Source organism: Oncorhynchus mykiss, chromosome 16 (assembly GCF_057628025.1).
Source record: "Oncorhynchus mykiss isolate SJ-2025 chromosome 16, ASM5762802v1, whole genome shotgun sequence".
NCBI classification, from domain to species: Eukaryota; Metazoa; Chordata; class Actinopteri; order Salmoniformes; family Salmonidae; genus Oncorhynchus; species Oncorhynchus mykiss.
The window spans coordinates 46,047,046-46,062,309 of NC_143037.1; the positions used below are offsets into that span (position 1 = coordinate 46,047,046).

The 15,264-nt window shown below is 42.5% G+C and overlaps 1 protein-coding gene across 2 annotated transcripts in view; it reads right to left on the reverse strand.

The window, feature by feature from the left end:
- The window catches only part of plekhg5b (pleckstrin homology domain containing, family G (with RhoGef domain) member 5b), a 74,429-nt gene extending 70,257 nt beyond the window's left edge, over nt 1–4,172 (reverse strand). The window contains exon 1 of one of the 2 annotated variants that reach the window (XM_036946956.2): nt 3,291–4,172. In XM_036946956.2, the coding sequence (XP_036802851.1) occupies nt 3,291–3,375 (85 nt within the window). In that variant the 5' untranslated portion in view covers nt 3,376–4,172. The remainder of the gene's footprint in view (nt 1–3,290) is intronic. The other variant, XM_036946954.2, reaches the window with a different exon arrangement.
- Nucleotides 4,173–15,264: the final 11,092 nt, after the last annotated feature.

Sequence of the window (15,264 nt, forward strand, 5' to 3'; positions counted from 1 at the left end):
ACAAATTCATTCAATTGGGGATAGTTTAACCAGAATATGCCGCAAGACCAAGATTTGTCATGTATCCCACAAAAAAAAAGGTTCAGTGTTATAAGCTACCTTTTTTGATGAATTTAAGCAAAATTCCCCAGGCAAGTAGCACTGAAACATGCATGAGAGCATCAACTGTTCTGGATGACTGTGTGATCACGCTCTCCGCAGCCGACGTGAGTAAGACCTTTAAACAGGTTAATATTCACAAGGCCGCAGGAACAGACGGATTACCATGATGTGTACTCCAAGCATGCACTGACCAACTGGCAAGTGTCTTCAGTGACATTTTCAACCTCTCCCTGTCGGAGTCTGGAATACCAACATGTTTCAAGCAGACCACCATAGTCCCTGTGCCCATGAACACTAAAGTAACCTGCCTAAATGAGTACCAACCCCAACCCGAGCACTCACATCTGTAGCCATGAGGACCTTTGAAAGGCTGGTCATGGCTCACATCAACACCATTATCCCAGAAACCCTAGACCCACTCCAATTTACATACCGCCCCAACAGAGGGTAGTGCCTTGCGGCCCAGTACATCACCGGGGCCAAGCTTCCTGCCATCCAGGACCTCTATACCAGGCGGTGTCAGAGGCAGGCCCTAAAAATTGTCAAAGACTCCAGCCACCCGCCATAGACTGTTCTCTTTGCTACCACATGGCAAGCGGTACCGGAAAGCAAGTCTAGTTCCAAGAGGCTTCTAAACAGCTTCTACCACCAAGCCATAAGACTCCTGAACATCTAACCAAATGGCTTCCCAGACTATTTGCATTGACCCTCCCCCCTTTACGCTGCTGCTACTCCTTGTTATTATCTACGCATCGTCAATTTAATAACTCTACCTACTGGTGCCCCCGCACATTGACTCTGCACAGGTACACCTTGTATGTAGCCTCGCTATTTTTATTTTACTGCTGCTCTTTAAATTATTTGTTACTTTTATTTCTTATTCTTATATATTTTTGTTGCCATTTCTTTTAACTGCATTGTTGGTTGAAGGCTTGTAAGTAAGCATTTCACTATAAGGTCACCTGTTGTATTCGGCGCATGGGACAAATAAAATTGGATTTGAAGACCAGAGCGAGCAGCAGGAAATGTCAGGAATATAAAAGGAGGAGAATAAAAAGGAAATCACTGGAGAAAAAGTGGAACAATATAGACATACACGCATCCAAAGAAGGATGTTGAAATCAGAACGAGCCAAGAGCCAGTGACCCCTAAACACACCAGACAAAGGAGACCAGACATCTGCTCCCAGATTACACCAGACAGTGTGTTAAAAACAAGCTTAAAGGCCCAGTGCAGTCAAAACATAATTTTCCTGTGTTCGATTTACACTCACTGGACAGTTTATTAGGTACACCCATCTAGGATCGGGTAGGACCGCCCTTTGCCTCCAGAACAGTCTGAATCGTTGAGGCATGGATTCTACAAGGTGTCTGAAACATTCCACAGGGATGTTAGTCCATGCTGACGCGATGGCATCACACAGTTGCTGCAGATGGTACATTCATGCCGCGAACAGCCCATTCCATCTCATCCCAAACTTGCTCTATTTGGTTTGGTACTTAATTGACACCCAAAAATGATTTGAAATTGAGATAAAACATTTGCATTGCTGCTAGCATAATAGTAGATAACGCTAGTTAGCATTGGCTCGCAAAACTATCTCTAACTCCCTTCATACTTAATGCAGAGACATACTAAATGTATCCATGAATTCATCGGACTCTGGGGAAGTAGATAAATGGATTCAATGCCAAAATCCCTATGTATCACTTTAAGTCCCATGGCGTGGAACCAGTGGAGGCTGCTGAGGGGAGGACGGCTCATAATAATGGCCAGAACCGAGCCAATGGAATGGCATCAAACACAAGGAAACAATGTATTTGATACCATTCCAACAATTTCACTCCAGCCATTACCCCCGAGCCCATCCTCCACAATTAAGGTGCCACCAACCTCCTGTGCATGTAACACTGACAGAACATCCCAATGTCCCATCTAGGCTCTATATCATCCACTAACACCACACACTGTTGGTGACTTCACTTGTCAAGCAAACTACATTCAATCGCACACACAGGTATCATAATTATGTCCCTTTGTCCAGAATATTGTTTAGCCTGTGTACATTCATAATTCTATCCATATTTAGCCATCTATATTTATTGTTGCACTTGTCCACAGAGCGACCAGACAAGACATCTGGTACCAGATTAGACCAGTGTGTTTAAATGCAGAGGCTTAAGAGCCTGGAACACGGATGGTTGAGGCAACCGATTAGGCTACTCAACTTCAAACCCACAGTCACCATCATATACTGACTGTCCATCATATAGGACGAAAGGTGTACAAGAGGGCATTAGGAAAAAGCAGAATAATTGCATTGCAGTATTGTAAGAATCAGCTTTTTGCAGAATTGTATAAATGAAAGAATATCTAGTAGACTTTGAAGTCATGAATGTTTTCAAATGCAAACGTAACCTGCTCGCTCTGACATGTGCTTGGGAGATTGTGTGCTGGCAGGCCAAAACAAACATTTTGGGAAAATGCAATCAATAATATTAGAGGGATATCTACAAACAGGTGAATCTAATTCCTCTTCTTTCAACAGCATTATTTCCCAGTAGACTATAATCGTGGTTGATGTCAAGTCATCTTTAGCTCAAATCTGAGACCAAAATACTTCAGCCATCAGCCACCAACTGTGATGATTCCCCCCTCTGGTCATTTGCCAAGGAAAGGCATCAACTTTGGGAGGTGTTGGCTTCCTGCCTCAGTAAACTGGTGCTGGTCAACTCAAAACTAAACTGTGTCAACTTGGTGCCCTGGGTTCAAAGTCACAAGGTGTTCTTGTTCACGTAGGCTAAACCTACTTTCGACTTTCTTGGCCAAAGCTCTACCAGAGTCTGGTCAAATTAATGTATTTTCAGACCAACTAAACAACATCCATCCTCTGTAAGCACTAGTCATACTTACTAGGGATATAATCTGTAATGCACATATCTTACATCAATTATAATTAACATAAAGGAGGACTCCTGACCAGTGCACGGAAGGAATTACACAAGGGAATAGCCTAGACGACTGTGAAAAATATCCAAGTGCATCTCAAATGGGCATAGCAGGCAAGGCCATCCTTTAACATCAAATCATACGAGTACATGCATGAAACGTCGAAGGATAATACATGTGATTATGAATGACTTTTTTCAGAGCGAAGAGAAACGTGACTGAATATAGGATCTACTTACTGAGTCGTAGTCGGAGACCAAGCCAACTCCTTTGAGGTGACTTGTGCTGTAGAACTGAATTCATGGTCCACTTGCTTGGAACCATTTAGGTCCTATTCTTGGTTCTTCTGCTGAAAATCCCCCAATATCAATGGTTGGTCATCTTCATGTCTATTCTCAACGAATGGTGGTAGATTCCGATGGTCCTGTCTTGAAGTTTGAATCTAACTTGAATGTGCCATTTTATCACTCTCCGTTTCGCCTAGGTGGCGTCATATTTATGATCGCTCCCGTAAACCGCATAATATTGTTCTATATTGGAGCGCTCCCCGTGCTCGACGTTATTTGTAGATCAGTTTGAGAGCAAACAACCTGTTAAAAAACAATCCATTGAAATAATAATCCAACCTTTCGTGACTAACTAACCTGTCACACGATTGGCTGACTGGTGCAGAATATGTCTCATTCAAGGTAATAAACACCGCATAATAAAAGGTCAATTCTCCAATATGGCAAATAGGACGCCTCTGTTTTTGTTTACTCCGCTATGCAGCAGTAACCTGTTGCTTCACAAAAAGCATTATCTTCGTCGTCCAGGTCCGAAATATCCTATTTGCCCAATCACCACTGTAGCGTTAGTCCCTCCCTCACGATACACTTTGTTTTAATCGCCGGTTATTGCACGGGTGAAGCACGCGGGCTACTCTGTTGCAATTTTGGCCACTGACTTCTTCGTTGTTTTCGGCAAAGCACATTAAAGTCGGAAACATAATTCCTCGCCAAGTATCGTCGTCTGTCCCTCCACTTTTCAACCATTAAAAGCCTTTTCCATTCATTCAGTCTACCTTCTTTTCTTTCCAGTTACAAGTTGGCATTATGTTGCAGCTAGGGGCGCCATAGTATGGAAGCCCATAATACCATCTCAAAATGTAAAGGTACTAGATCGAGATTTTTAGATACATAGGTGAAAATGTCGAGATACTAAGTCGACATGTTTTAGATACGGTTAAGTCAAAATTAGCAGAAACGAACAAAACATATATTTTTTTATAGTATGCCGTAATTATAGGAAATGTTTCTTCATTTGTAACTTTGTGCCGTGATTTCAGAGGTGGCACCACAAGTCCCAGAGTTGGGAAGAGAGTTGTTTTCCTGGTGCCCAGAGTTTCTCATGATCGGGTGACATTGAATAACCAACCTATGACATAAAATAAATCAGCTGTAAAACAGTTGTATATGGGCTATGATGGGAACAGATTTGTTCTAATCAGGTCATATGTATTTAAAAAATGAATCAAATCAAAGTTTGTAGAGTCACAAGCTTGATGTAGTCATTGTGAGATTGGAATACGGGATCAAATACTAAACTTTTGACAAAATGTAATACACTATAAGTGAATTTGTCCAAATACTTATGACACCTTCAAATGCGGTGACTAAATTGTATTTGTCACGTGCCCCGAATACAACAGTGTATTACAGTGAAATGCTTACTTACAAGCCCTCAACCAACAATGCAGTTTTATGAAAATACCAAAAAAGTCAGAAATAAGAATAGCAAATAATGAATTAAAGAGCAGCAGTAAATAACAATGGCGGGGCTATATACAGGGGGTTCCGGAGTCAATGTGCGGGGACACCAGTGTCGAGGTAATTTGGGTAATATGTACATGTAGGTAGAGTTATTAAAGTGACAATGCACAGATAATAACAGAGAGTAGCAGCAGCGTGGAGGGCCTTCCTCTGACACCGCCTGGTATAGAGGTCCTGGATGGTAGGAAGCTTGGCCCCGGTGATGTACTGGGCTGTATGCACTACCCTCTGTAATGGCTTGCTGTCGGAGGCTGAGCAGTTGCCATACCAGGTAATGATGCAACCTGTCAGAATGCTCTCGATGGTGCAGCTGTAAAACCTTTTGAGGATCTGAGGACCCATGCTAAATCTTTTCAGTCTCCTGAGGCGGAATAGGTTTTGTTGTGCCCTCTTCACGAATGTCTTGGTGTGCTTGGACCATGTTAGTTTGTTGGTGATGTGGATGCCAAGAAACTTGAACTTCTCAATCTGCTCCACTGTCGAGGAGAATGGGGCGTGTTCGGTCCTCCTTTTCCTGTAGTCCACAATTATCTATTTTTGTCTTCATAACATTAAGAGAGAGGTTGTTGTCCTTGCATCGGGAAACTTAATGATGGTGTTGGAGTCGTGCCTGGCCGTGCAGTCATCAGTGAGCAGGGAGCAGAAGAGGGGACTGAGCACACACCCCTGTGTGGCCCCCGTGTTGAGGATCAGCATGGCGGATGTGTTGTTACCTACCCTTACCACCTGGGGGAAGCCCGTCAAGAAGACCAGGATCCAGTTGCAGAGGGAGGTGTTTAGTCTCAGGGTCCTTAGCTTAGTGATGAGCTTTGGGGACACTATGGTGTTGAACACTGAGCTGTAGTCAATGAATAGCATTCTCACATAGGTGTTCCTTTTGTCCAGGTGGGAAAGGGCAGTGTGGAGTGCAATAGATATTTCATCATCTGTGGATCTGTTAGGGCGGTCTAGAGTTTCTGGGATAATTTTATTTATTTTATTTTATTTCACCTTTATTTAACCAGGTAGGCAAGTTGAGAACAAGTTCTCATTTACAGTTGCGACCTGGCCAAGATAAAGCAAAGCAGTTCGACACATACAACGACACAGAGTTACACATGGAGTAAAACAAACATACAGTCAATAATACAGTATAAACAAGTCTATATACGATGTGAGCAAATTAGGTGAGATAAGGGAGGCAAAGGCAAAAAAGGCCATGGTGGCAAAGTAAATACAATATAGCAAGTAAAACACTGGAATGGTAGATTTGCAATGGGAGAAGGTGCAAAGTAGAAATACAAATAATGGGGTGCAAAGGAGCAAAATAAATAAATAAATTAAATACAGTAGGGAAAGAGGTAGTTGTTTGGGCTAAATTATAGGTGGGCTATGTACAGGTGCAGTAATCTGTGAGCTGCTCTGACAGTTGGTGCTTAAAGCTAGTGAGGGAGATAAGTGTTTCCAGTTTCAGAGATTTTTGTAGTTCGTTCCAGTCATTGGCAGCAGAGAACTGGAAGGAGAGGCGGCCAAAGAAAGAATTGGTTTTGGGGGTGACTAGAGAGATATACCTGCTGGAGCGTGTGCTACAGGTGGGAGATGCAATGGTGACCAGCGAGCTGAGATAAGGGGGGACTTTACCTAGCAGGGTCTTGTAGATGACATGGAGCCAGTGGGTTTGGCGACGAGTATGAAGCGAGGGCCAGCCAACGAGAGCGTACAGGTTGCAATGGTGGGTAGTATATGGGGCTTTGGTGACAAAACGGATTGCACTGTGATAGACTGCATCCAATTTGTTGAGTAGGGTATTGGAGGCTATTTTGTAAATGACATCGCCAAAGTCGAGGATTGGTAGGATGGTCAGTTTTACAAGGGTATGTTTGGCAGCATGAGTGAAGGATGCTTTGTTGCGAAATAGGAAGCCAATTCTAGATTTAACTTTGGATTGGAGATGTTTGATATGGGTCTGGAAGGAGAGTTTACAATCTAACCATAATGGTGTTGATGTGAGCCATAACCAGCCTTTGAAAGCATTTCATGGCTACAGACGTGAGTGCTACGGGTCGGTAGTCATTTAGGCAGGTTACCTTAGTGTTCTTGGGCACATAGACTATGGTGTTCTGCTTGAAACATGTTGGTATTACTGACTAAGACAGGGAGAGGTTGAAAATGTCAGTGAAGACACTTGCCAGTTGGTCAGCGCATGCTCGGAGTACGCGTCATGGTAATTCGTCTGGCCCTGCGGCCTTGTGAATGTTGACCTTTAAAGGTTTAAAGGTCTGACTCACATCAGCTGCGGAAAGCGTGATCACACAGTCGCCCGGAACAGCTGCTGCTCTCATGCATGTTTCAGTGCTATTTGCCTCGAAGCGAGCATATAAGTTATTTAGCTCGTCTGTTAGGCTCGTGTCACTGGGCAGCTCTCGGCTGTGCTTACCTCTGTAGTCTGTAATAGTTTGCAAGCCCTGCCACATCCGTCATGCCTCGGAACAGGTGTAGTACGATGCAATCTTAGTCCTATATTGATGATTTGCCTGTTTGATGGATCATCGGAGGGCATAGCGGGATTTCAAATCAAATCAAATCAAATTTTATTTGTCACATACACATGGTTAGCAGATGTTAATGCGAGTGTAGCGAAATGCTTGTGCTTCTAGTTCCGACAATGCAGTAATAACCAACAAGTAATCTAACTAACAATTCCAAAACTACTGTCTTGTACACAGTGTGAGGGGATAAAGAATATGTACATAAGGATATATGAATGAGTGATGGTACAGAGCAGCATAGGCAAGATACAGTAGATGGTATCGAGTACAGTATATACATATGAGATGAGTATGTAAACAAAGTGGCATAGTTAAAGTGGCTAGTGATACATGTATTACATAAGGATACAGTCGATGATATAGAGTACAGTATATACGTATGCATATGAGATGAATAATGTAGGGTAAGTAACATTATAAAGGTAGCATTGTTTAAAGTGGCTAGTGATATATTTACATCATTTCCCATTATTAAAGTGGCTGGAGTTGGGTCAGTGTCAGTGTGTTGGCGACAGCCACTCAATGTTAGTGGTGGCTGTTTAACAGTCTGATGGCCTTGAGATAGAAGCTGTTTTTCAGTCTCTCGGTCCCAGCTTTGATGCACCTGTACTGACCTCGCCTTCTGGATGATAGCGGGGTGAACAGGCAGTGGCTCGGGTGGTTGATGTCCTTGATGATCTTTATGGCCTTCCTGTGACATCGGGTGGTGTAGGTGTCCTGGAGGGCAGGTAGTTTGCCCCCGGTGATGCGTTGTGCAGACCTCACTACCCTCTGGAGAGCCTTACGGTTGAGGGCGGAGCAGTTGCCGTACCAGGCGGTGATACAGCCCGCCAGGATGCTCTCGATTGTGCATCTGTAGAAGTTTGTGAGTGCTTTTGGTGACAAGCCAAATTTCTTCAGCCTCCTAAGGTTGAAGAGGCGCTGCTGCGCCTTCTTCACAATGCTGTCTGTGTGAGTGGACCAATTCAGTTTGTCTGTGATGTGTATGCCGAGGAACTTAAAACTTGCTACCCTCTCCACTACTGTTCCATCGATGTGGATAGGGGGGTGTTCCCTCTGCTGTTTCCTGAAGTCCACAATCATCTCCTTAGTTTTGTTGACGTTGAGTGTGAGGTTATTTTCCTGACACCACACTCCGAGGGCCCTCACCTCCTCCCTGTAGGCCGTCTCGTCGTTGTTGGTAATCAAGCCTACCACTGTTGTGTCGTCCGCAAACTTGATGATTGAGTTGGAGGCGTGCGTGGCCACGCAGTCGTGGGTGAACAGGGAGTACAGGAGAGGGCTCAGAACGCACCCTTGTGGGGCCCCAGTGTTGAGGATCAGCGGGGAGGAGATGTTGTTGCTTCCGAGTTAGAGTCCCTCTCCTTGAAAGCGGCAGCTATACCCTTTAGCTCAGTGCGAATGTTGCCTGTAATCCATGGCTTCTGGTTGGGGTATGTACGAACAGTCACTGTGGGGACGACATCATTGATGCACTTATTGATGAAGCCAGTGACTGATGTGATGTCCTCCTTAATGCAATTGGAAGAATCCCAGAACATATTCCAGTCTGTGCTAGCAAAACAGTCCTGTTGCTTAGCATCTGCTTCACCTGACTACTGGTGCTTCCTGCTTTCATTTTAGCTTGTAAGCAGGAATCAGGAGGATAGAATTATGGTCAGATTCGCCAAATGGAGTAAAGGTGGTCTAGAGTTTTCTTCCCTCTGGTTGCACATTTAATATGCTGAAGGAAATTAGGTCAAACTGATTTAAGTTTCCCTGCATTAAAGTCCCTGGCCGCCTCTGGATGAGCGTTTTCCTGTTTTGGGTTGCATCATGTATGCTTTTTTATTTCAGGCTATACATACATAGCTTAGGCAATAAATAAATGACCTTACTGCTTCTTTTCCCTTGGCCAGAGGAGATCAGAGTGCATAGGCATCTCTAGGCAACCTGCAGCTATCAGTAGACTACAGTTTATCAGACTCAAGCACAGATTAATTGTGCACGAGTTGAGAAATTATGAGGCAAATCAGTCTAAACAACAGTACTTTGTTTCTCTTTTCAACACTGTTGTGTTAATACCTTTTATTAAATCAAATAAAAAATGCTGGGGCAAATGTCAGCTTGCCAGCCGGCGCTGCTGTGCTGATCTCTGCATTGTGCATAGAAGGAAATTCCACATAATGCTACAAATGAAGAAACCTATCCTATATGTAGTATCGCAACGTTTTGACTTAGTATCTCAACATTTTGAGATTATATCCTGAAATCGTAGACAGTACTGTATCTTGAAAGTTTGAATTACACTTCTAGAAATGTTGAGATAGTATTGAAATTGTTATGGTATTTTGGTGGCGGGAATGAGATTCCATACATTTTCAACTCTACTGATGGTTTTGTCAATAAAAATGTTGCGTTATATAGCGAATGTGCCACTCTGGTCTTGGCACCTGCAATCTAGCCCAATGGTTCTCAAACCTCTCCTTGGGGACCCCTAGACGTTTCAAATTTAGTTGTAACCCTGGCCAGGACCAAGTCTGGGAAAACCTGGTCGACATTATGAGATTATTATGGACAAAAGAGTGAGATTATTTGTATTTGTCAAACGGCAGCCAAGCATCGATTATCATGTCATCAGAATAAGACCCTCAATATTTATTGGAAAGAAACATCAATCTCATCACCGTGCACTTTCACCACCCTGGGAATTTCATCATAACTTAATTCATCTGTAGCATAATAAACTGCATGCTTTCCGGAGTCGTAGTGGGAGGAGCATACAAGATCCTCGTGACTCTACATTTAAACTTCGATAAATGAAATTGTATTGGTAGCACAGCCTACACATATTTTGAAGATGCTCTTGCAGGTGCAGTGAAATGCTTATGTTTCTAGCTCCAACAGTGCAGTATACCTAACTATACAAAACAATACACACCCCCCCCCCCCCCCCCCCCCCAAAAAAAAAAACAATTAAGAAATATCAGAATGAGTAATGTTAGAGTTCGGAATATATATATATATATATATAGTTGAAGTTGGAAGTTTACATACACTTAGGTTGGAGTCATTAAAACTCGTTTTTCAACCACTCCACAAATGTCTTGTTAACAAACTATAGTTTTGGCAAGTAGGTTAGGACATCTACTTTGTTCATGACACAAGTAATTTTCCCAACAATTGTTTACAGACAGATTATTTCACTTATAATTCACTGTATAACAATTCCAGTGGGTCAGAAGTTTACATACACTAAGCTGACTGTGCCTTTAAACAGCTTGGAAAATTCCAGAAAATGGCTTTAGAAGCATCTGATAGGCTAATTGACATCATTTGAGTCAATTGGAGGTGTACCTGTGGATGTATTTCAAGGCCTTCCTTCAAACTCAGTGCCTCTTTGCTTGACGTCATGGGGAAATCAAAAGAAATCAGCCAAGACCAAAAAATTGTAGACCTCCACAAGTCTGGTTTATTCTTGGGAGCAATTTCCAAACACCTGGAGGTACCACATTCATCTGTACAAGCAATAGTATGCAAGTATAAACACCATGGGACCACGCAGCCGTCATACCGCTCAGGAAGAAGACGTATTCTGTCTCCTAGAGATGAATGTACTTTGGTGCGAAAAGTGGAAATCAATCCCAATAGCAAAGGACCTTGTGAAGATGCTGGAGGAAACGGGTACAAAAGTATCAATATCCACAAGCCCTATATTAACATAGCCTGAAAGGCCGCTCAGCAAGGAAGAAGCCACTGCTTCAAAACCACCATAAAAAAAGCCAGACTACGGTTTCCAACGGCATATGGGGACAAAGATCGTACTTTTGGGAGAAATGTCCTCTGTTCTGATGAAACAAAAATAGAACTGTTTGGCCATAATGAGCATCATTACGTTTGGAGGAAAAGGGGGAAGCCGAAGAATACCATCCCAACCGTGAAGCACGGGGGTGGCAGCATCATGTTGTGGGGCTGCTTTGTTGCAGGAGGGACTGGTGCACTTCACAAAATAGATGGCATCATGAGGGAGGACAATTATGTGGATATATTGAAGCAAAATCTCAAGACATCAGTCAGGAAGTTAAGCTTGGTCGCAAATGGGTCTTCCAAATGGACAATGACCCCAAGCATACTTCCAAAGTTGTGGCAAAATGGCTTAAGGACAACAAAGTCAAGGTATTGGAGTGGCCATCACAAAGCCCTGACCTCAATCCTATAGAAAATTTGTGGGCAGAACTGAAAAAGCGATTGCAAGCAAGGAGGCCTACAAACCTGACTCAGTTACACCAGCTCTGTCAGGAGTAATGGGCCAAAATTCACCAAACTTATTGTGGGAAGCTTGTGGAAGGCTATCCGAAACGTTTGACCAAAGTTAAACAGTTTAAAGGCAGTGCTACCAAATACTAATTGAGTGTATGTAAACTTCTGACCCACTGGGAATGTGATGAAAGAAATAAAAGCTGAAATTAATCATTCTCTCTACTATTATTCTGACATTTCACATCCTTAAAATAAAGTGGTGATCCTAATTGACCTAAAACAGGGAATTTTTACTAGGATTAAATGTCAGGATTTGTGTTTAAATGAATGGAGTTTAAATGTATTTGGCTAAGGTGTATGTAAGCTTCCAACTTCAACTGTATGTGTGTGTGTATATATATATATATATATATATATATATATACGTGAATATATATGATATCATGGTTAAATGTTCAAATATATATATACACACATACATATGTGTGTATATATATATATATTTAATGGTGTGTATAGACAGTATTTATATCAATAGGAAAGGTGTGTACAGCAGTAGTTATGTAAGATGAGCCTTGACTAGAATATAGTATATACATATGAAGTGGGTAAAACTGTATGTGAACATTAATAAAGTGACCAGTGTTGAATGACTATGTACAGTACGTAGGGCAGCAGTCTCTAGGGTTCAGGGTAGAGCAGGGTTTCCCAAACTTGGTCCTGGGCCCCCCACCCTGGGTGCACATTTTGTTTTTTGCCCTAGCATTACACAGCGGATTGAAATCGTCAAAGCTTAATGATGAGTTGGTTATTTGAATTAGCTGTGCAGTGCTAGGTGTGTGGGGGGGCAGGACCGAGTTTGGGAAATGCTGGGATAGAGTACAGGGTGGTAGCCGGCTAGTAACAGTGACTAAGTTCAGGGCAAGGTACTGACTGGGCGGAGGCCAGCTAGTGGTGACTATGTAACAGTCTGATGGCCTGGAGATATAAGTTGTTTTTCAGTCTCTCGGTCCTAGCTTTGATGCACCTGTACTGTCTGCGCCTTCTGGACGGTAGAGGGGTGTCTCGGAAACATTCCATAGCTCAGGGGAATTTAACTGAGGTTCTGTGTAGGTCCATGAAAAAAAAAACTATTAAAACTATTTATATAGATATATATACAGTGGGACAAAAAAAGTATTTAGTCAGCCACCAATTGTGCAAGTTCTCCCACTTAACAAGATGAGAGAGGCCTGTATTTTCATCATAGGTACACTTCAACTATGACAGACAAAATGAGAAAACAAATCCAGAAAATCACATTGTAGGATTTTTTATGAATTTATTAGCAAATTATGGTGGAAAATAAGTATTTGGTCACCTACAAACAAACAAGCAAGATTTCTGGCTCTCACAGACCTGTAACTCCTCCACTCGTTTCCTGTATTAATGGCACCTGTTTGAACTTGTTATCAGTATAAAAGACACCTGTCCACAACCTCAAACAGTCACACTCCAAATGGCCAAGACCAAATAGCTGTCAAAGGACACCAGAAACAAAATTGTAGACCTGCACCAGGCTGGGAAGACTGAATCTGCAATAGGTAAGCAGCTTGGTTTGAAGAAATCAACTGTGGGAGCAATTATTAGGAAATGGAAGACATACAAGACCACTGATAATCTCCCTCGATCTGGGGCTCCACGCAAGATCTCACCCCGTGGGGTCAAAATGATCACAAGAACGGTGAGCAAAAATCCCAGAACCACACGGGGGGACCTAGTGAATGACCTGCAGAGAGCTGGGACCAAAGTAACAAAGCCTACCATCAGTAACACACTACGCCGCCAGGGACTCAAATCCTGCAGTGCCAGACGTGTCCCCCTGCTTAAGCCAGTACATGTTCAGGCCCGTCTGAAGTTTGCCAGAGAGCATTTGGATGATTCAGAAAAAGATTGGGAGAATGTCATATGGTCAGATGAAACCAAAATATAACTTTTTGGTAAAAACTCAACTCGTCGTGTTTGGAGGACAAAGAATGCTGAGTTGCATCCAAAGAACACCATGCCTACTGTGAAGCATGGGGGTGGAAACATCATGCTTTGGGGCTGTTTTTCTACAAAGGGACCAGGACGACTGATCCGTGTAAAGGAAAGAATGAATGGGGCCATGTATCGTGAGATTTTGAGTGAAAACCTTCCATCAGCAAGGGCATTGAAGATGAAACGTGGCTGGGTCTTTCAGCATGACAATGATCTCAAACACACCGCCCGGGCAACAAAGGAGTGGCTTCGTAAGAAGCATTTCAAGGTCCTGGAGTGGCCTAGCCAGTCTCCAGATCTCAACCCCATAGAAAATCTTTGGAGGGAGTTGAAAGTCTGTGTTGCCCAGCAACAGCCCCAAAACATCACTGCTCTAGAGGAGATCTGCATGGAGGAATGGGCCAAAATACCAGCAACAGTGTGTGAAAAGCTTGTGAAGACTTACAGAAAACGTTTGACCTCTGTCATTGCCAACAAAGGGTATATAACACATTGTTGAGATAAACTTTTGTTATTGACCAAATACTTATTTTCCACCATAATTTGCAAATAAATGAATTAAAAATCCTACAATGTGATTTTCTGGGATTTTTCTGTCATAGTTGAAGTGTACCTATGATGAAAATTACAGGCCTCTCTCATCTTTTTAAGTGGGAGAACTTGCACAATTGGTGGCTGACTAAATACTTTTTTGACCCACTGTATATGTGTGTGAAAAGAGGAAAGTGGAACACTTTTCCCCAAAAAATTTTTTTGAATATTGCTAGCAACAACAGAATAAATCCTTTTGATTTATTACCTACCATAAAAGAGATGAGAATATCTCATTTCTTTCTTAGCTAATAAACTATGTTAGAGTTTACACTTCCTCTTCCAATTATAACGTGGGGAGGTCAAACTAATGACAATATATTTACCGTATCTATAGATGCTGATTACTTATCCTTGCCATTATCAATCACCTGATGATAAGACAAGACCAAATATTTTGCTAGTGTATGATGTGGGTCGCCGGTTTGCCTGAAAGGGTGTCCGTGGCAAGAAAACGTTTGAAGGCCCCTGCTTTAGCTAACAATGGATACATTTGATGCATGCAATTGTCTCTTGATTGATTGGCCTCAGAAATTACATTGAAAAAAATGCCTCATTTAGTTTTAGCTAAATATTATATTTGATTCCCATGGACTCTGCTACTTTTGGGGCAGAAGTTGCCATTGTGGGCTATGCCCTCCCCCCTTTACAAACCCATTGTCTCTATGTTTATTATGCACACTTTGAAACTAACAAAAATGTCTTGTTGTGCTTGGATGTTTGTATTGAAAGCCAGTAGTTCACACAGTCACATGCCATTCTGATTTAGGCAGATTGGTTTAGGGAAAGGTCATTCCCAAGATTGACCAATAGTTCACCAGCAAAAAAAATCCTAGAATCTGCATGATCTAACCTGTAATGTCTTTACACTTCTCTTAGATGACATTCGAGACCCAAGAAGCCCTTTCAGTCCTCAGCATTTTATTCATATTAGTGGTTGTATAGGGATTCCACGCAGAAGGATTGGTCAGTTGTTTCAATTAAAGCAAAGGCAGCCCATGTCCCTTGGTGGGTGGTGGGAAATG